Genomic DNA, 22,329 nt, shown 5'->3' with positions numbered 1-22,329 from the left:
CGAGCTTATTTAACTCTATAACACTATACAATTGAACTCTGTAACATTATAAGCATCAAGTTTTCAAATATTAGTTACCAAAAGTTGATTAATGATTAGCCCATCATGACTAGAAAAAAAGCTATAAAAATCAAACATCCCGTTATTTACGTTTCTCCCTGGGGCGATATAAGCGCTTGGAATATTTTGGCGCGACGCATACAAACTTTCACCTGTCCACACCAATCGAACGTTGCTTATTCATTGCTTCCCATACTAGAGCCTCGCTTATCTTACTTTTACGATGGTTTTTCTGAATGATAATTGTTATATATGATCTGCACTAAAATATTACAAAGCCATTTATGTCATCCTTAATTAAATGCTGCAATACATTATAAAATATATTACGAATTACGATTAATTACGAGAAATTAGGAGTGGTGTCGCATTGTTTACAAAAGTGTAGAAATCGCAGCTGTTGCACAAATGTGATATTTAAATGTTACATGTATTTTATTGTAACTGTGTAATTCCTTATGTAATAGATAAATAACTAAAAATAATTGAAAATACACAATTATTTATTATTTAAATGACAAAAGAGTATAATAAAATCATTTAGTCGGTTAAGTTCATTGTGTTAATTGAGTAATGTCTATATACAATTTCGGACTTTTACAATAATATTGTTCTTTTTTTTTGTTTATTTATTATTTTCAATTATCAATAATACTTATAGAACCTGAAAACCTAGGTTACAACCTAGGTTTTCGGGTTATAATAAATAATGCTCCAAATTGAAACTCTGACCGAATCATGAATTATTAATGATCCACTGGTTCAATAATGTATGATTACGTATGTTTTAAAAATGAAGTGTCATTTCTAACAAGATTTATATTTAAAACTTAATAATCATTTAACGTGCTTGTTTTCATGAGTGCTTAAATGCGGCTTATAAATAAGCCCAAATGAACACGTAGTTGTGCCGTCAGCGCGTCAACTGTGTGCCATATGAAATCAAACCAAGGTAACCTCGAAACCTTTGACAGAGGATTTCTATGACTGACCTACAGTAGGCAGTAAAAACATTTTCTAAGTGGCTGTCAAATATTATTCCGTTTTATTATTAATTTATAAATAAACAAAATGGTCTCTATTCTCAATACTATCGATACCGGTCACGAAGACATGATTCATGATGCGGAAATGGATTATTATGGGTTAAGATTAGCTACGTGTTCGAGTGACAATTCCATCAAGATTTTTGATTTAAAGAATGGATCGCAAAATTTGGCAGCAGAACTGAAAGGACACAGTGGTCCAGTTTGGCAAATTGCTTGGGCTCATCCAAAGTTTGGGAATCTCATTGCATCATGTAGCTATGATAGGTAATTTCATATATTCAATTTGCAACTCATTCGTGCTCAAAGTCATTACTATTCATTTATTTGTTCAGAATTTCCTGTATCTACAAACGTAACAACTGAAAGCTGATATATAAAAATTATTTCATTTACAAAATATTCAAAATTAATTCGTCTTTGTAATTTTATACTAAAGAGAAAATGGAAATTTTTACTTGCTATACAGCAGAGTTTCATATTTATCTTAATATATATATATATACATTTAACACCTCTAACATCAATATAACAAAATAAATATGTATGCAATTGATTATTATTTATTTATTAATTAGATATGCTTATTATTAAGAAAATTGTAATATTCCTATTTTTCTTCAGAAAAGTTATAATATGGAAAGAACTCAATGAATGGACAAAAATTCATGAACACACTGTTCACGATTCTTCAGTCAATTCAATTGCTTGGGCACCCCATGAAATTGGACTTGTTCTTGCATGTGGCAGCTCTGATGGTTCCATATCTATTTTAACAAATAATGGAGATAACTATGAATCAACCAAGATCCCAAATGCCCACACTATTGGATGTAACTCAATTTCTTGGTGTCCAGCTGTAGAATCAACCTTAGATTCTATTTCACAACAAAAAATCCTAATTAAAAGATTAGCATCTGCTGGTTGTGATAATTTAATTAAAATATGGAAAGAAGAAGGAGAAAGATGGATTGAGGAAAATAAATTAGAAGCTCACAGTGACTGGGTAAGAACATATTTGTATAAATGTTCATTGAAATATTTATGAACTAATATCTTTCTGCAAACATGCAATCCCTAAAAAGAAACATATTTTAACAATGAAAAAAAATTGTTCAGGTGAGAGATGTTGCATGGGCTCCAGCTATAGGCCCACCAAGAGCTGCTCTAGCTTCATGCTCTCAAGATCGTAGAGTAATCATTTGGACTTCCACAGACTATGTCAGCTGGACACCAAATATTTTAAATGTTTTTGATGATGTAGTATGGAATGTTAGTTGGTCTCTCACTGGTGGAATACTCGCGGTCAGCGGCGGAGATAACAAAGTTTCTCTGTGGCGTGAAAATACCGAAGGACAATGGATTTGTATATCAGAACTCAACAAAGGCCAAGGAAATATTAATAATCCCGATCAGAGAGCCCTTTAAAAAACTTCATTATCCAATATAAGAGAAAAGGAGTTTTTTGTAAATTCCTACATTGTATACTTATTTGATTAAATATATAAGTTTGTATAAACATTTTAGATGATCTGTTTTACTTTTTATTAATTTTTTTAATGTAGAAAAAATTAATCTTGTATGTACAGTGAAGCTGTAAATACAATATCTCTTTTGATCTTTGTAGATGCTTCTTCCATTTTTTCTTTCAATGCAGGATGGCCAATAATGATAGCTGCATTTTTGACATCTTGCAATGTTTCATTCAGCTGTTGAATACATCTGACAATGATGCCCTCTTGAATGTCAGTGAGTTTCATAATTTTAGCAAAAGATTTTGCGCGAGCCCACTCGTAGACAACTCTTATCAAATGAAAATCTGGCTGCGCTATAGGTTCTAAACCATGTTCTGTTTCTATTTTAACTAATCTTTTATAAACTTTTGTCATTTTATTTTGCAACTATATAAAAAAAAAAGTATTAAAGAATGTTGTTAATACGTGAAAAGGTAATTTTGTTTTACACTTGTTCAAAGCACGTTACTTGCACTTACTTCGTTTAATCGAGGAAGTTCTTTGTACTCATTTTCCTCGTCATTGCTTCGATGTTGAAAAACTAAAGATGAAAGTATAGCAGCAATTTCTTCAGGATGATAGTTTGTTAAAATATTGTCAAGAACTAACTCTGTTAACAATATTTCATAAGTTCCCATTTCAAGGGCTACTCGTCCTTTTAGTGTAACTGGAAGGAAATCATTAAAATGTAATGATTTCAATAAGAAATATTTAAATTAAATATATATACTTGAATGGGTTTTTCAGGTAAGAAAATAAAAATATTTATCCTTTAGAATCCTTGCAAGCTGAATTTATTTGAAAAATTTTCCAACGTTTAGGCTTGTAAAGATCATATGAGGAATCATTTTTTATTTGATTACTCGAAAAACCCATTTAAATTTCAATAAGTTAGTGAGATGCTTTGAAGACAGCATCATCAAACATAAATATACATACCTCGATCTTCACTATCGATATACTTCAATTCTCTCAAAACTTTAACTCTTGCTTCATACTCTGGATAATTACTTAAATACTCATCACTCAATGTTTTAAATAAATCTTGTTGTTTTTGTTCAAGTTCTTTGTGCTTAAATACTTGTTCGAATTCCTCTTCAAAATTGGAATCCATCACTATTCGATTTTTAATTTCTTCCAAATTTTTTGCTACCTCGTGTAACGTCAAATCTTTTGTTTGTAATTCAAAGCAATTTAATTTCAGTTCTACAAATGGAAATAAAAAAGATGGATTTGAAAAGGTTTCTGTAGTTATTTTGATCAGTTCTTCCACAGCTGATTGACAAGAAGGACCTGGAGTAGCATCCCTATCAAGGAAACCAAATCATTCTTTAAATATTTGTTCAGTATCAAGTAAACCACCTTATACTTACTTAAATCTGGGTATCTGCCTCTTTTCCCAGTCAGCAAAAATATTCCTAGTGTTAACATTAGCAATAACATTTGTCACTTCTATTATAGCTGTGGCTGGCACAAATACTATTTCATGGGTTGGATTGTCTTTTGGTTTATAAAATTGAGTTTTTATTAAACTTATCATATCATACCACAAGTCAGATTTATTATCTGATGTAGCTGCTTCTTCTTCTGCAAGACTTGTCAATAGAAATACCTTGTACAATACTCCGTGAGTTTTCTTTTGCAAGCCTAAGAAAATGCCTAATTTATTTATATGATGTTTATAAGAAACCAATAATATTCTGCCTTCAATCATGGCTTTAATAGCTTTTTTTAATTCTAACATGTAAGGTCTCAGATCTTTCCATAAATCTAAATAATATTTTGCATAAGAATAGAATAATTCAAAATCTTTTTGATGCTCTCCTAACGGTGGCGTTTCCGCAATAAGATTCAAAATCTTATCTAATTCAATTCTATTTTTTTCTAAATTGGTTAATGTCTTCACTTCTCTGAATGATCTTCGCATCATTTCGCCAATAGGAATAGCTTCATTTAATCTTTTCAAATGGAGCACCATAGAATAAGTAACTTTGAATTTTGAAACTAAATTTTGTGGTGCGCCTAGGCACATTTCTTTTAGATCCTTTTCATCTGGAATAGTTTTCTTTTTACATAAAATTATCACAGTACCAGTATCATCATGTCCTCGACGCCCTGCGCGTCCAGCCATTTGGATATATTCAGTAGGTAACAAATTTCGGAAAGAACTGCCGTCATATTTCTCAATAGAGTCAAATACAACAGTTTTTGCTGGCATATTGACACCCATTGCAAATGTTTCTGTTGCAAAAAGTACCTTTAAATACAGAATCAATAATGCATTAATACCCTTCAGATATCTGACTTATTCTTTTAGAGGCTTAACACATACCTTAACAATTCCCTTTTGAAAAAGCATTTCTACAATTTCTTTTAAAATAGGTAAAATACCACTATGGTGGATACCAATACCTAATGTTAATAATCTTTGCATCCTTAAAACTTGTGGCAACTCTACGTCTGTACCTTTTAAATGCCTAACTGATTTTTTGAAAAATTCTTTGACATACATTTGATCTTGATGAGTAAGTAAGCTTTCTGTAAAAGATTCTGCAGTCTTATCACATCTATTTCTAGATAACGTAAAAACTACAACTGGCAGCAAACCCTTAAAAAAATTGAAAATCAGACTTAACAATTGTATTGGAAATTTGTTTTAACATAGTCTTAATAGGTAAATTACGTTGGACTGAAGATACTCAAGCAATGCATTGTAAATTCTTTTTTCTTTAGTTGTTATGACGTTAGCTCTTATTTTATCCTCGAGTTTCTCTTCTTCTTCTTCCAATGCAGCAACTGTACTTACTGTCTCTTCAACACTTGCATTCTTTAGCACAGCTGTAACTGGTTTCATAACTAGTGCTGGCTTTTGTTTAGCATATTGGTATTTTGTTTGCTGTAATTTTGCTTGCTTTGCTAATCCCTCTTCTTTTGCTGCTTTTGCTTGCTTTATACTAAGCACGAAAAAAATTAAATTCACATTAGTAAGAAAATCAATTTTCAGTTGTCTTACCACTCTTACCTATTTCTTTTAAATCCACCATCTTTATCAATCAATAGAAATATCTGGTCTTTACTTTTTTTATCATAGCCTGTATATAAATAATGTTGCAAAGGTACAGGCCTTTTTATTGTACTTATTACATACATTTTTCTTTTCTTAATTTGACCAACCCAATGAGCAAATTCAAGAGGATTGGGAACTGTTGCTGAAAGCATTACAATACGTACTGTAGGAGGTAAAAGAATAATTACTTCTTCCCAAACATGGCCACGCTGTAAATTCATTTGATATGAAATATTATTTTTATGGTAACATTTTCCCATTAAAATATGCTCTAATACAACTTACATCTTCATTATTTATGTAATGAACTTCATCAAATACAACATATTCAACATCCCTTATAACTTCAGCTGCACAATACAGCATTGATTTTAAAATTTCTGTTGTCATTATGAGACATGTTCCATTTGCATTTATTTGTAAGTCTCCTGTTATGAGACCAACGTTATCAAACTTTTCTTTGAATTCTCTAAACTTTTGATTAGAAAGAGCTTTTATAGGGGATGTGTAAATGGTCCTAAAAGTTGAGAATAATTATTAAGTCACAATTCAGAATAAACAAATTAAAGTTATTATCAAACCTTGTCATATGTTTTTGACTTATAGCAATTGCATATTCAGCAATTGTTGTTTTGCCTGCAGAAGTATGAGCTGCTACAAATACATCGCATTGTTCTTCTAATTTAAGGATAGCTTGCTTTTGAAAATTATCAAGTTCATAGGGAAATGCCATAGCAGGTTCAACAATTTTTTTGTCAAAATCTGTGACTGGAACATTAATATCTATTTGTTCAGCCCATTTTGTTTTCAAATTAGTTTTAGGGACTGATTCTGATATTTTAAGTACTGGAATTTTTCTCTCTTTGAAGGGTTCAATAACGTCATCAATGTTAGGTAAAGTGATATTTTCATTATTTTTGTGATTATTATTTTCTTTTTCTTCATTTTCAGTGCTTCTAGGCCAAAAAGCTACAGAATGCCCTTCTTTGTCTATGACAGACAAAAGATCATCGCTATTTTCTGTACATATTGAATCCACTTTTGATTTTTCGCTTGCTGAACTTAAACCTTTTGGAGTGCAATTATCAGCCATAAATTCAATGCCAGACTTAAAACCTTTGGCCAAAGTTTTCAAATTATTTTCAAAATCTATCTCGATCTGCTCAGGTGAATCACTGCTTTTTGGTTCATCAAAGCCACCCGGCCAAAATAAAAAATTACTTACATTCCCTATAAAAAGTAATACAAATTTCAAGAAATATCATTGAAACTATTGGATATATAAAAATTATTAAACATTTAACATACCTTTAACACCTTCTATAGCAGGTCCTGGTGCTCGGGACATGGACATTGAATTTCTTACATTCTGACCTACACTTTCAATATCAACTTCTTGCAGTTCACCAAGACAACCAGTTATTGGATCTCTTTCATACTTGAGTGTTGTTCCAGCAGGTGCTAAATCAGTATGCAAAAGTAATAATACATCTGGGTTTCTGTCCCAATATTGTTGTACTCTATCAAGTTGATGTATTGGAAGTTTCTCAGGATATACAATGTACTCTTTTAATTCAGTTTTTATATCTGATAATATTGGAGGAGGGCCAAAAGGCATCTACAAAAATTATAAAAATTAAATTTTTATTTCATCTAATGTTAAATATATCAACTTATAATCACCTCCAAATAATCTCTTTCATCTGAACCAGCCATTGTATAGACTTTTAAAACTACATAAATCTTGTAAAGCGTTTAAATTGTTATAACCACAATCACCAGTTATCTATTTCAATTTATTTTAAAATATCACATCAAATTTATAGATTTTTACTTGGTTTCATAAATTATAATGTTTATAAAAGTTCAAATTTAAAGTTCTTGTTGTATATATCGGAAATTAATGAAACATCTTTTGCTGTGCATTCAATAACTAAATCTTAACCATCTTGAGTATCTCGTATTGTGCTGTTTACATCAGAATTCCATATCCATGTGTGCATATGCGTGTGCAATTACACTGTACACATTGAGTGGGTAGGTATTTAATAGAACTACTATAGGACTGGACTAGTGGGAGTACTAGGAGTATATTGGATTACTTATCTCACTATATAAGCTGTGCAGCTTATGTATAATATATATATGTATGTATGTATATATATTATATCAGTTAATTATAATCAACACTGTTGTTATTTTTTACCATCAGTTATAAAGTGACTGCGTACTTGTGAATTTCTTTTCAATTTGTAAAATGATGTTTTGACAGTGATCAATTAAAATATTGTGCCAAAATTGTTATAAAGCAGTAAATAATTTATTTGGACAATTTTCAGCAGTGAAGAATGATTGATATTGACTGGCCCTGGCAATACAGTTTTCCTCCTTTTTTCACGTATGATTTTCCTTTACATTTTATATCTATTTCTTAAATTACAAAGCTTTTAATAAAGTTGCAGCTTTTGAGGTTATGTAATTTATTTTATTTATTGTATTTTTAATAATTTTAAAACTGTTGACGAAATTATAGATCGTAAAATAGTTTGTATAAATTGTAATCATGGCTTTTTAGACAGGCTTATAGATTTAGCAAATTTAATGTTAACTGGAAATCAGTCCAATATATGTATTTTTAGTAAATATTAACAAAAAGTTTTTTCATTATAAAGTACTTTAATATTGTAGACTCCAACCTCATGCTGAAACCAGAGCAAAACAAATTCAAGCATGGAAAAGCTTGATTCTGGAATATTTCCGTACAACAAAGCAAGCAATTTTGGATATTCGTGAAATTCACAGTAGCCCATTATTCAATAACACATCTATTGAGAGTATCCTTTTAAAAATTTAAATTTTTGTCGAAATTGAAGTGCTAAATGATATTCCTTAATCCAATATATAGGAAAACTACCATCAGAAGTTGTATCACTGATTCTTGATGAATTATCAAAATCAGGCAATGCTACTCCATTAGATAAATCAAAGCAGCGATGGCTTGTTTCATGGCATACACTTGATGAATGGGCTGATATACTGTACTCTTATGCACAAGGAAGTGGATTTGTTGGATCTGTTTGTACATTCTATGAATTAACACAAGGAGAGGACTCAATGGATCAAGGTTAATTTTTTAAATCCAAATCAAGCTGTAAAATGTGTTTTATTTTGTTTGTTCTTTCAAATTGTTGTTTACAGAATTTTATGGTTTGGACAATGAAGTACTTGTGAGAGCTTTAAGAACATTAGAAGCATCTAAAAAGGCAGAATTAATAATGTTTGATGATAATGAAGGTGTGAAGTTTTTTTAAATCTGAGTCGTTGATAATAACTTAAAATAGTTAGCATTAACATAATTTTATATATAATTAATTCCTTTGTGTATAATTTATATGCAATTATGTATTTATATACGTAAATTTAGTTACATAATTACTGCAATAAAACTTGTTAAAACTATTGACTGCATGATGATTTGTGTATAAAATTATAACTGTAAGTACCTGAAGATGCATAGAGCATAGGTACGACATTTATAACATTAATATATTTAACAGTTTAAAATTAGAGCTCTTTCTAAACTTTAACATTATAGTCTTGGTACTTGGTATTTGAGCATAATAAGTAGAGTTTTTTTGAGTGTGTTATATAGAAAATAGATTACAGAATATACATTCTAATTATATGTAACATTATATGTAATCCTTTGAGGATAAAATACGTATAAAAAAATCTTTGCAGTACGCAGATCATCGGAAAATTTTTCAAATTTTCACTGGTTCGAAGTACAACAGATATTAAAATTTAACATTAAAAACTATGAAGCAGACAATTTAATCGTCAATTTTTCTTAAGTGAGCAAGTTCAGTTGCCTCTTGTAAATCTACCGCAGCGTCCGCTGAATCGAGTTCTCCCTTGCTCATCTTTTCTATAATTATAGCTGCTAAAGCATCGCACATAACATTGACAGTTGTTCGGAATCGATCCCTTAAAGAAAACAGTTTCCAATTAATCAATATAGTAGATAATTCGAAGTACGAAATTGAAACAGAAAATAAAAGATATTTACAAAAGCCAATCGACGGCAAGAATAAGAGTGACGTCCTTGTCAGGTAGACCAACGGTGTTGAGTACCATAACCATAGTAACGAGGCCAGCTTGGGGTATTCCGGCAGCGCCAATGCTAGCCGCGGTAGCAGTGATGCTTACGCCGATGATTTTACTGATACTCATCGGAATGTGGCGTACTTGAGCGATAAAAATTGCAGCTACAGCTTCATAAAGCGCCGTACCATCCATGTTGATCGTCGCACCGATCGGCACCACGAATCGCGATATCCTTGAGTCTACTCCCATACTGTCCATGCATTGAAGCGTTATAGGCAGAGTAGCAGAACTAAAAATAACAAAACAACAAAAATCCTAATCATTTTAAACTGTCACAAGCGGTTGACGAGCAAAGGTTTCTATGTTAAATAAATTCAATCGCTCTTCGTTGAACATGCGCAAATACTTCCACCCCCTGAGGAAAACGCTGACAAATGTTGCAATTAAGCTCATTTTTTGGCGCGGGAATACATCTTTTGAAATCATCATCATTAACATGCCTAGATATATAATATTTTAATAAATAAATTAACACTGCTGATATGACAAGCTGATAATTACCTTGAGGCTGTTCCAAACGCAGTTATCATAACTTGACTCATTTTTCCGATCGCGCGGAATGGCAACTCCCTCGTGCAGACAAAGAAAATTATGGATAAAGTACCAAAGCCATGCAATATTAGTCCAATCATCACCGTTAGAAAATACATTCCTAACGATTGAACGATACTTGCAAAATCTTTAACCTCCATGATTTGAGATGCTACTAGGAATGTTACTCCCATTGGTGACAACCTGCCGACATTCGCAAATTGGTCTCACTGATCTTGTTATAATATTATTATTATTATTATTATTATTATTACGATAATTATTATTATTGACTAACAACGCACTGCAGTACTCGTCTTTGCTCGAATTAATATCTCGAAAAGCAGCCTCATATATTCATCCGAAATATTCACGAACGACCTTGTCGGAAATAATTTATGTATAAAATTATAATAAAAAGATCTCAATTAGTAAATTTGCTGACAGTTATTTACAATTTATAGCCATTTATAAAGTTTAAATTTTGGGCATATATAAGAATAATAAACAGTTATTTTCTGTTAAAAAAACGCCATTATTAAAAAATAACAGTTTTTTTCAGTTACTAACAGTTATATGCATTTTTATTCACCAAAACAAATTTCTTTTGAGAAATAATAGATGCAAATAACTGTAAATAACTGCAAATAACAGTTACCACTAATTGTAACTATTGGAATAAAAAATTATTAACTATTATTTGCATTTAATTGTTATTATTAATTTGTCAATACCAGACACGAAGAAAGTACTTATAAGCAAAAAAAATTAAGTAATAATAACAATATATAAGTGTTTAAAATAATTTTTAATTATCACATATGATAACTAACTATTTATTATAGTTGTAAACAATTAATTATATTTGTGAAATTGATTAAAAACTGTTCATTACTGCTATTAAAAGCAAATTTTGTTATGCTAACAAAGTGCATTTTCCAAATTGTCTATAACTGTTAATGACTACCTAATTATTACTGAGAGAATAAAACTGTTAATAACTGTTATACCTGTCTAAAATCTGATGTTCATAAACTATTTTAACTTGCAAATAACTACGTGTAATAATTTAACGCAAAAATTATTCCCAACAGGGGATTACACGAAATGACATTTTTCAAGTAGAAATCCTTGTCATTATCTGACGATGGTCAGTTTTATGGTTAGAGTAATTATAAATGTTGTTTGGTAGTTATCAAAATAATTCCAAATAATGGATTACTCATTTTCTAAAATACCTCGACATGCGAAAAGTTATAAGAATTTCATTGTTTAGCTTAAAAGAACTTACCAAATAACCCAATTTGTAATGACCATCATAGCTTCTGATAAACATGTGAAGAAATCTAACAATGGTTTGCCCTGCTCTCCCATTTTACCGATGGCTATTCCCAGAATAATACCGAAAATTACGAGACCCAAGGTATTTGTACCATCTCCGTATGATGACGATATGGTCCATTCATGTTTGTTCGTTACTAGAGAAATAAATTATAAATGGCTAATTTAGTAACATCGACTCTATTGTCGTTTCAGAAACGTGTATGAAAAAATTTTAATTCTACCGTTTGTCGCATTGGCTGGTGGCATCAATTCGGTTCGATACTGAAAACCAATAAAGAATAATTTCATTACATAATTCTTCAGTATTACTTAGGTCAAAAAGTAGACTTATTTGTAGCTTACTTGGGCTAAGCAGGCTTGAACTAAATTAGGTGGGAATATATTTCTGTGAAAGAAATAAATAAATAAATTTAAACGTTTGTTGTTAAATAAAATACAGGAAATTGTGAATTTTTGTAATAGATCGATAATTTACCTGATTAAATCTAAAAGTGTATCGGCAGTGGTAATGTTTCTTTTCGGAGCTTTGTTCTCATCCGTTAAAAAATCAGCCTCGTTACCATAAGTTCCAGGTCGTATTGTCGTAACCAAAATTATGCCAAGAACTACAGCACAAATGGTCGTAGTTGCGTAATAATAAATCGATCTCATACCAATCTTACCTAGATAAACAAAATTATATAAATTTTGAATTTAATTTAAAATAACTACATAGCATACCAACAATTATTGATCCAAATTATATTTGACCTTCATATTCTATATAAGTAATATTGATACAGTATGATCAAATTTCAGGAAAATCTATAAATTACATTGTTTATATACTGGTATAACATTGAACAAGCAATAAGTCACATCAAAATACTAATATTTTTCAAATATTTTAGTATTTTGAATAACTACATCGAAAAAAATTTGGAGCACGTTTTATGTTTCTGAATGTCAAATAAATAAAGATTTTCCAATAAACGACAAGAAATAATAGTAGTAAATTTGCTGTCGCGACAAAGACTATTTCTGATTCTTAATTTTAATTAAATTTTCGGGTGTAATGATGTTTGCTAAATTCTGTTATTATGCGTTTACGCGGTGCGCGTGAATTAGAATTGTTTTGTAAGTGCGTAACCGTGACTTTTTTATTTGCACAGTTATGCAGTAAACGGAATTGTAATTAAAAAATGTACACCAATGAAGTTAAATTAAAAATATATAAGTACCTATTTCTCACGACATCTTTCCATAAATTTGCAAGAAAAAACTGAGCTTTTCCCAACTCGTCGATGGCCCTGGCAGAGTCTTTTACGATCTGGCAAATGAGAGAATCGCGTAATATTTCTCTCAAATAAAATAACAAGTTTCGCCAGTCTTCCGGAGTAAAACTGACTATTTTATCGCGATGTCGGTAAAAAGAAAATATGTAAAATAAACGAGAAAGGAAAAGCTTACCAGAAAGACCAAGGTCGAGACTGCCTATAGCGCTAACAATACTGGAAATGATGAGGGGCAGAATGAGAGCTTTGAGCATGCGGAGGAAAAGGTCACCGGGAAACTGGATGTACATGATTTCTCGCTTCGTCCAGGGATCTTCTTCGGATCTTGAGTATTTTAGGATAAAGCCCAGGCCTATGCCGAAGAACACGCCGATCACCGTCAGCAACATCAGCGCGTTCTCCGACATGCAACTCTTCCATCTTTTCGTTCTCGACATTTGTGCCTCTTCGATAGATCAACTTGTCGACTCCAATCTGCAATTTCAAATTATTTGACCATTCTCCAGTTGCCACTATAAGCAAGTTTGCCGAGTATTTTAACTCATTACTGCACGTAATTAATAATACGATCAGCAATGTTTTCAATGATGAAATATTAAGTCTATAATTCATAAATAAATATATCTACGAGTGTCTAGTGCGCGAGTAATTAAGGCGTACTGATGTAGACTACACATAAAGCATTCACGGTGATTCGTTTTAAGCGAAAAATTCAACTCGAAGTTGATATGAAAAAAATAATAATAAAAAATACTGCATTTGTTATTGTAATTTATATACGTCTTATTGTAATCTCGAAAAGAGTTAAGTATAGAATAGCGATAAGTTTGCCGCTTAGCGAATATGGCTTTATTCTTTGAAAAACGCGCAAGTAATATGCAACGATAGGTATAGGAAACGTCACTGGTTGTACTTGGAAAGAAAAATGACGAAAAACAATTCACTTAGTATTTAATTCAGCCGTATAGTAACAATTCTAAGCGTTAGTTTGACATCACCGACGCGACGCAATCTGGCAGCATCGAGAAGAATAGAAAGTGCCATCAGGCGCACCTAAAAAATTTCATTAAATAGAGACGTTGCTTTCGGAGTTTGTAAATTTCGTAAAAACAAGAGCGCACGAGCATTTATTTACGATAAAGGCCGAGAGTGAAGAGTAAAAAAAAGACAGACGAGTCAATTAGCGTCATGGTGATCGAGGAAGTGGACGTTTTTGTCAGCGTCGTACCACCCGTCATTGGCCTATCTTTTTCCATGTGTCTCTACTGGCTTTCCGTATGTACATCGATTAATCGCGTGTAGCTCGCGTCACGTATCGCCATAGCGCCAATCATCTGGTTCGAACCGGCTTGCGTCTTTTCTTAATGTCTCGCGCTTCTACGTTGTCCATCACCCACATGCACAGTCGACGCTATATTTTCGAGACGCACTGGAATTTTCTCGTTTCCTCGTTTTATTATTCATTCAGGCTGTTGCTGTGTATATAAAGCATACGCTTCGCATAAGTAGATGCTGCCACCACGAGCCTTTGGATTAGCTCATTGCGTTTTTTACTCTACTACACTCTAATAAGTTTTTCCTCTTGTATGCTTAATTAAAATTTCAGAGTTATTCTCAAGGATTTTTATCTAAACGCTTTGTTCGGCTTCAAGTTTAATTTTCTATTTCTTCTTTTCTTGCGCGCCGTATATCTTCATTTAGCATTGTTTTTTTAAAGACTGTATTCTATGCCGCTACCTCATTTCGAGTATACAGTTATTTGAACAGTTACACTACTTTCAAGAAGTTTATTTATTGATGCTAAAATAAAAAATATTCATCTTAAGTAGACTAAATATATAGATTTGCTTTTATCAAGTGATCACGTGAGTCTCTCGAAATTTTACATTGTCGTTTTATTAGTCATTACAATAATGCAATGGAAGCATCCCTTTTAATTAAGCATATATTTGCTTGATTGACATGGCGATCAAAAATAACGAGCTTTCGATATGCGTGATAAAAATGAATAAAATTACACAATTACGTAAGTCGAATTATCATTCGCGCGAAATCCAAGTTTATTTCGAAAATCGAAATAGCTTTAAATGAGAAATTGCTGTGTATTCATAGCTTTTTTTCCTCTAGTGCTTTATCTATAACAATTTTCTACGGAGTGCTTCATTGCATATTCATCGGTTTTTTTATTTCTTTAATATAACATTGTTAATGAATCAATGAATCAAAGAATCGAAGAATCAAAAGCATTATTTAAATATTTGATAAAATCAATTTTTAAGATTTTGAATTAAGATTTACTATCTTAAAAAGTAATGAGTCGTCGACATTCTTGTGATTGGTTGATGCTAAAAAAGAGCATGAAAATTTAGAATTTTCGTATACTTTGAAATATTTTTATTATATATCTAGAATTATGAGATTTATATTTCAGCAGTCAATTCAATTTATGAATAATTAAGATGAAAATCTATAATAATTAAAATGGAAATATGACTTTAATAAATCGTTTTGAGAACATGAGACGTTATTTTTTGAAATTATCATTAGAGATTGTTAATTTTATAACCACCTGTGATACTGAAATGAATATTGTCATATGAAAATTTGGTAGAAAAAATGAATAGAATAAAATAGAGGAGAAGATATTTTTATCTTTTGTACATTGTGACTCAAGAAATATGCGAGCAACGGAAACAAATTATCAGAATATTAACCTCGTTAAATTTGAAAAATATTAGTGGGTGTTAAACGACGTTAAACGTCTTACTCATACTAATATACGATTGATACCATAATCACTACGATTGCGTATGCAAAATGTAATGTTGTATAACACTATAATAGCTTTATCGATCATGGGTCGAATTTATCTTTTGGATAATTTATCTTGAAATGAATAAAAGTTCATCGGTTCTTGTGAAGAAATGGGTGAATGTTCTGTTTTTACTCGTTAATGGTGTATTAATCTATTTTTAACAGCATGACTCATTCGTACCTATTAGAATCTTCAAGTTGGCATGTAAAAGGTTCAAATAATGTAATAAATAACAGAAAAACATAAAAGAAAGAGCGCGCTAAATAACACTAGTTATAAACATAATCGAAGGCAAACGCAATTATAGCCTGCAGAATTTTATTTGAAAATCCAATTGTTCGTAACGTATTATACTACTTGAGCTCAACTCCGGTACAGTACTGCTCGAGTCGGTGATACTAGTGCCGTTTACGATATGACAAAGCTTTACACCCCAAGCCGTACCGTACAATGACATTTACATCAGTTTACCATGAATACCTATTTCAATCATGAATTAATTATCTTTCAATTTTTAAATGAGGCAACTTGGATTCTTTTCCAACACTGTCTTTCAACAAGCGTATCTAATTCTTTATCGTGAAAGCTCGTTTTTTAAATAGCACTGATAATGCTCTCATGTTGTCGAATAGATAAAGAGCAACAACGAAGCAAACTCATTTCAATGAGGCAGATCACGGCACAGAAATGATATTCATTGTTGATGAATGTAAAGTATTATAGCTGTTGAAATGTTGCTAGATATTGAAGTCACGAGGCTTCACTGGTGATTTTTTGATGCTAGTGCGTTTTCGTTGAGTCGTTTTATTGGAAATCCAGCGCTCTTACATCAAGGGGAGATCGACAAAGGGAATAATGCACTCGCAGACGCGCAATATTTATCAATTGTTTTTTTTTCCTCCACGACTTTGCGTGCCTCGAGCAATTGGACGAAACATATACCTCACTTATTACAAGCGTAACGGCGATAATACGGAGATAATCTAACCTTTTATTGAGTTTATAGTGAGATAAAAAATACGATTTCAAGCAATTTTTCACTATAAATCGACAGATTCAAATTTGATAACACAAATTCATTTCACGAACATTTTTAATCTCAAATCATAGAAAATGAATGGTTTTGCAAGACCACAATCGATTTATTCTTGACGGTAGATTGTCCTTTTGATAAATTTAAATGCCGGCAAACAAACATCGATAGGTAGTCATGAATATTTTAGACATAATATATTATTTTGTCATAATATAGTCATAGAAATGGTGAAGAAGCAGGCTTATTTGGTGGCTGGGATGAACAATCACATTTCGCAAATGTGCGGTTGGCGATGATACTTCGGATCGCGACAGATGCCTTTTTTCAGCAAGCTAATACATCAATCCGCGAATGTATAAGTTATTTTGTTTTCATTTGTTGCTCGCTCGTCACCTGTGCTACGATTTGTCGCTTGAATTGATGAAAATCGACGCATTATTCAGAGTACACACAGTGGGTAATTGCTGCTGGAGATGTTTTATCGTGACCCGCAGTCACGATCAACGCGCGCTTTGCGTTTCCCGCATTTAATTGAGCCGTCGTTCTTTTAGTATTCTTTCCTCGCTCTCGATGAGCAAGTGTAAACATCTCCAGGAATAAAATATAAATAATGTCTTGTTACAAGTTTCGATAGAAAAGAAAAGTGATACAAACGTTTCTGATTGGGAAACATCAACGTATAAAGTAAATTATGTTCGACAAAGCGTAAGATGTAGACAAAAAAAAATTATGAAGTGCGTGGGCTTATCGGTTCTTTGACAGATATCGCAAAACGAGTGATTCAGAAGCTGTGGTCAACGCGAGTTGAGAAGTTAAAATTTCCCCGACGCGATAATCCATCGCTCAATTATTTAGCAAGTTTACTGCCCACCACATCGGATGCATTCGAGTATTTTGAAAGTATGTCGCGATGGCAATGTCACACTCTCACTCGCAAAGCTTTAGCGGAACAATGTTTCAATATAAAAGGAAAAAGCACATAGCGCGTTGAATGCTGCCAGTCCGCGTATAAGATCGCACAGGGGCCGGTAAGCGATGTACTCCCGAGAGTTCCAGTAGGAGGGAAGCGCGCCGAGGATTGCTTCGATCATTCAAAGTTTATTCGCGTGCGAAACTTCGCAACGTCGGCTTTCCTCGAGAACGCCGAACGCTCGAAAGCTTGTTTTCATCCTGAAAATGAAAGCGACGGAGAGAAGGTTCCGATTGCGCGAGCGATCGAGGGCAGCGCTGCGGCACAATCGCACCATAAAGCATTATACCAAGTACGACTTTGCGCTCAGATTTGTGCTTTCCTCCCATTGTTTTGAAAAGAACCGTAGCTAACATGCTCGGTAGAGATTCTGTCCAGCCTCGCTTCGCTCGGGCGTACACCTCTCGCGAGACAAGAATTTACTTTTCCGCGTCAGTTAGCTAATGTACAATTAGAATCCGTGTAATTTCGTGCGCCAGTGTCGACTCTGACTGTGACAGGGACGAAAATGTGCTCGCCTTCTGGTAAAAGAAATAAAAAGAGTGTCAGCTATGAAAATTCGCTGTTTTTGTCGCGCTGGGCCAACCCAATTCTTCACACACCATTGTAGAATATTTAAGCGGGTTCGCCGATGAGTAATCGATTGTGTATACCGGGGAGCACACACGTATCAATCTCGAGCTACGTGTTTGCCTCCAAAAGCCGCACTGAAATCATTCGCTCCTGGAGGTTTCTCGGAGCGCGCGCGCGCATGGTACAGCGAGCTTACCGATACACACGCCTATCGCGCCAAAATCAAAATGTCGGCGCGGGCGCGAAATGTGCTCGATTGAAAATGAAAAAAAAAAAAAAAAAAAACAGCAATGCAGAGGCTCACCTGCAGCTTCGGTGGCAGACTGCGCGAATGACAGTAGCGGCACTGAACTTGGCTCGACAACGTAGGCTGTTAACAGTTACTTGCACTAGAAAGTATATAGCGACAGTGGAGCATCGACCGTTCACGGCAACACGCGCGACTCGCGAGGCTCGAGCGTTGGCTTCGGACTGCGAGCTGCTGCGAACGCGGCTCAACTCGCCACTAGCAATATCCATACACGCGCGCCGCCTCTCTCTCTCTCTCTCTCTCTCTCTCTCTCTCTCTCTCTCTCTCTCTCTCTCTCTCTCGCGCGCTCCCGACCTGTGTACTTTGAGAGGCGCACTTCAGCGTGTACTGGCGTTTGGACGCGCCATCGGGCATTCCAGATGCCGGCTCGCACGGTGCGCTTGGGGAATCCCGAGATCTGTCTTTTTTTCTTTTTCTTTTTCACTAGACTTTTTAGCGCCACGAGGTCGCCCCTTATTTGCCATCCTTTCGGCCTTCGATAACGTCACGTCGTCACTCGCCAGTCATCCCGGTTTCCAGCTTTTGCCTTATACTTTTTCGACAAAGCTACTACTCTCGTGAGCCGCCATCCACCTCTCCGCTTCTGTTCGGCTATTCTTTCATATGCTAATTCATCATTTGGTCTATTACTTAGTCCATGCCTCCAGACTTATTGTCCATTTATCATTTACAGCTGACTTACAATGAGAACTTCATTTTGTCAAAGTGTAAAAAGGATATCACATTTTATTGCCTATAGTAGCAGCACCTTTTTTGCTCTATAGCAATAAGACGGACTATGGACAAGATGTAGCCAAAACATTAAACATCCTGACCGTAATCGGGGCTCAAAGCGCGAAAGGGCAGCCACTCGAAGTCAATAGATCAAAGCACGCACGATCGTATTAGTTGTAGAATTATTTCGTTTATTTTTGTCATACTTTTTATTTACAAGTTCATACTTATATTAATAAAATTGCTTTTCAAAAATAATTATACGCTAAGAGTAATATTACTCTTACAATTTTCTTGTAGCTATACGTTAATGCGAATAGAGTTTTCCGATTTAAAATCAAAAGATTACTAATCAGAAGAGTAACTCTTGATTAGTAATCAAAAATTAAGAGCTGGTATTTGCCGGTGCTTCCTTATTTAACATCCAATGAATTAATAGTACATTACGATACAAGTGTGGGAATAGTACATTACGATACTATCTTGTCGAGACAAGAATCTACTTTCCCGCACTCGTATCATAATATACTATTTTCAAATCCCTACTGTGATAAAACTAATAATTGTACATTTTAAGAGATGTGCATCAAAACTTTGAGTTTAGACTACCAAATAATATACAGTTTACTTCGTATGTTTCTGCTGTTCAAAGTTATTGCCTTTAACCCATCTGTTATTTACAAATATGTTTTATTAATCATTTATGATTCCTTAGAATATGACTAAAATTTTAACTCATTGTGCCTAGTTAATCAACATAATTACTGCACTTATGTAATTTGCGATAAAATTACAATGTAAATAAATTTTTTCTTTATTTACAATCTACCTAATATACAGAGACAATAAGTAAATATTATTACTAAGTGATACGTGCATATGAAATTCAGAAGAATGCTCCAGAGAATATTCTACCTTTATTGTAAAGTGTGCATATATCAAATAGATTGAGATTTATTTATACTATAGATGCGTCAAGCGCGCTCATACCACCTTTTTCATTTTTTTATGTCAACTCACTGACTATTCATACACCAACAGTTTCGCAAACAAACTTAAATGCTCCAATACACGATGAAATACATATATGATTATAAAATTAAAAAATTTCACAATTGTCAACTTTGAATATTAAATAAATAAATAATTAACTAGAGTTCGGAAGAAGTAAGAAAATTATTTTATAGTTTCAAATATATAAATATAAAAAAAATTGTCAAACTTCTTAAGATATTGATGCGTAATCGTATTCATAACTTAATATTATAAACAGCAAACTTTAGTTGACGCTTTACGGTTAAGAAGAAACGAATAAACCTACTTAAAATTGACTGTTTGCTTAAGATTTTAGAGTTGAAAATTCAAATTAATTTATCATTTTTGTACAAACTAATTATTTGACTTATTATCTGATATTTTGCTTAATGTTAATACATATAATTACGTCATTAGTCAGTTACAATTTACAATCGTTATTTACAAAACATTTATATTTCATATATTTAAAATTCACAATTTATCACATTGAAAACTGTTAATTCAACGTTCTTTCCAACTACAATTATCCAGGATGATTATTCTACATTATTGTTTATTACTATTGCTATATCGACAATGATTTTGAGATTTTTACAGATGACAAAATCAAAATATTGATTAGTAATAATCAATAATTAGCATAATCTTGAAACGTAATATCTTATTTTTTCAAAAAGACTTATTTCGCACACTAATCAAATCAGCGACACATAGTCATATATGCGTATACGTGATACGTCATACCACGTGACCATCTCTCAGCCAATTACATCATCATATCACGAATAAAACGCGACACTTTCCAGTCCATCTTCTTTATTATATAGGACATTCATTAGTCTATTTTTTTCCACAACCATGAATATATTCATTGACCTTTAAAAAATCAAGATTATTATCACGCTAGTGAAAGAAAAATGAAAGGCGATATCTTAGATAACTCATTAGTTTGTGTTTCTTTAGTGTGCGGTGATATGGTAATGGATGTCTGGGAAAGTCTGCTGATAAGTTTATTTGGGTAGTTTTGAAGTCTGATATTATATTTTGTGTAAAACTTCTTAATTGCTTCTTTTATTATTGAAACCTGTAGATTATTTCATAAAATTTCATTCGGAATGAACCATCGTAGGACTTTCCAAATCTTTCCAGGATTTCAATATTTAATATTGAAGCAGCACCCCATTCAATAACTGAAACCAGTTTTTTTTTCATTCGCGCACAATCAAAAGAATTTTTCATTCACAACAATTGTAAATATATTAAAATATTAATAGAAATTATCAATGAAGCTCAGTTTGTTTTATCAGTACAATTTCATATATCATTCGAATCATTAAACATTGATAAAATTTTCTAGAGTTTCCGAAAGAAATATTCTCTTTAATAGTGAGTTACAATAGTGTTCCAAATATTCAAAGTTTTAGAATAATGATACTCGGGATCGCCTGTGAAATTACGTCATAATGATGAGTTCGTCGGTTGTGGGATCGCAGGTAAAAAAAAGACTAGTTATGCTGACTCTGCTCGAATGGCGCAAATTAACACTCGGTTACTTTTTTCCAAAACGTGAACGCAGATATAATGGGCAAATCAACATAAATTAAGCGTAAAATTTATTGCTCACATGAATGATAACATCTACGAAAAATCTGTAGCGAACAAATAACACGGTCGCAAAATTATTTGGCGTGAAAGATAACCGCCGTACGGTGTCAGATTTAGTTTTTGCAGTTCGATTATCTCCGCTTAACATTTTATGACAAAATAAAATAAAATAAAAATACTTTCATTTTAACAGTTATCAAAATACTGTGCTCACTTATACGCAAACTCTATTAATATATATGCAATGATATTTGTAGTCATTGCA

The 22,329-nt window shown here is 32.7% G+C and overlaps 4 protein-coding genes across 7 annotated transcripts; 2 read left to right on the top strand and 2 right to left on the bottom strand.

Moving 5' to 3' along the window:
• Positions 1–983: 983 nt before the first annotated feature.
• On the top strand, positions 984–2,631 carry LOC131664059 (protein SEC13 homolog). Its single transcript, XM_058934916.1, has 3 exons — positions 984–1,373; positions 1,731–2,112; positions 2,226–2,631. The coding sequence occupies exons 1-3, from the start codon at positions 1,132–1,134 to the stop codon at positions 2,532–2,534; spliced, it is 933 nt and encodes a 310-aa protein (XP_058790899.1). The 5' UTR covers positions 984–1,131; the 3' UTR covers positions 2,535–2,631.
• On the bottom strand, positions 2,565–7,651 carry LOC131664057 (superkiller complex protein 2). 2 transcript variants are annotated; one of them, XM_058934913.1, is made up of 12 exons: positions 7,371–7,651; positions 6,996–7,305; positions 6,269–6,917; positions 5,973–6,204; positions 5,643–5,896; positions 5,304–5,574; positions 4,953–5,228; positions 4,712–4,877; positions 3,994–4,267; positions 3,560–3,927; positions 3,100–3,287; positions 2,565–3,007 (listed from the first exon to the last, which is right to left on the bottom strand). In XM_058934913.1, exons 1-12 carry the CDS (start codon positions 7,401–7,403, stop codon positions 2,678–2,680), a joined length of 3,351 nt encoding a protein of 1,116 aa, XP_058790896.1. In that variant the 5' UTR covers positions 7,404–7,651; the 3' UTR covers positions 2,565–2,677. The 2 variants fall into 2 exon arrangements, with proteins under 2 accessions (XP_058790896.1, XP_058790895.1); XM_058934912.1 differs by having other exon boundaries at positions 3,994–4,877.
• A 4-nt stretch (positions 7,652–7,655) lies between these two features.
• On the top strand, positions 7,656–9,023 carry LOC131664060 (vacuolar protein-sorting-associated protein 25). 2 transcript variants are annotated; one of them, XM_058934918.1, is made up of 5 exons: positions 7,656–7,724; positions 8,027–8,085; positions 8,376–8,521; positions 8,593–8,811; positions 8,886–9,023. In XM_058934918.1, exons 2-5 carry the CDS (start codon positions 8,036–8,038, stop codon positions 8,996–8,998), a joined length of 528 nt encoding a protein of 175 aa, XP_058790901.1. In that variant the 5' UTR covers positions 7,656–7,724; positions 8,027–8,035; the 3' UTR covers positions 8,999–9,023. The 2 variants fall into 2 exon arrangements, with proteins under 2 accessions (XP_058790901.1, XP_058790900.1); XM_058934917.1 differs by lacking the exon at positions 7,656–7,724 and adding an exon at positions 7,742–7,834.
• Positions 9,024–9,513: 490 nt separating this feature from the next.
• On the bottom strand, positions 9,514–18,892 carry LOC131664058 (excitatory amino acid transporter 3). 2 transcript variants are annotated; one of them, XM_058934914.1, is made up of 9 exons: positions 18,702–18,892; positions 13,179–13,477; positions 12,205–12,391; positions 12,072–12,114; positions 11,951–11,990; positions 11,677–11,863; positions 10,356–10,589; positions 9,757–10,083; positions 9,514–9,674 (listed from the first exon to the last, which is right to left on the bottom strand). In XM_058934914.1, the coding sequence occupies exons 2-9, from the start codon at positions 13,438–13,440 to the stop codon at positions 9,521–9,523; spliced, it is 1,434 nt and encodes a 477-aa protein (XP_058790897.1). In that variant the 5' UTR covers positions 13,441–13,477; positions 18,702–18,892; the 3' UTR covers positions 9,514–9,520. The 2 variants fall into 2 exon arrangements, with proteins under 2 accessions (XP_058790897.1, XP_058790898.1); XM_058934915.1 differs by having other exon boundaries at positions 12,205–12,334.
• Between the last annotated feature and the right edge of the window lie 3,437 nt (positions 18,893–22,329).

Source organism: Phymastichus coffea, unplaced genomic scaffold, assembly GCF_024137745.1.
Source record: "Phymastichus coffea isolate CEN01 unplaced genomic scaffold, Cenicafe_Pcof_1.1 PCOF00040, whole genome shotgun sequence".
In the NCBI taxonomy this organism is placed as follows: Eukaryota; Metazoa; Arthropoda; class Insecta; order Hymenoptera; family Eulophidae; genus Phymastichus; species Phymastichus coffea.
Note: the sequence above shows the minus strand (reverse complement) of the source record. Positions and strands in the feature narration are given on the sequence as shown.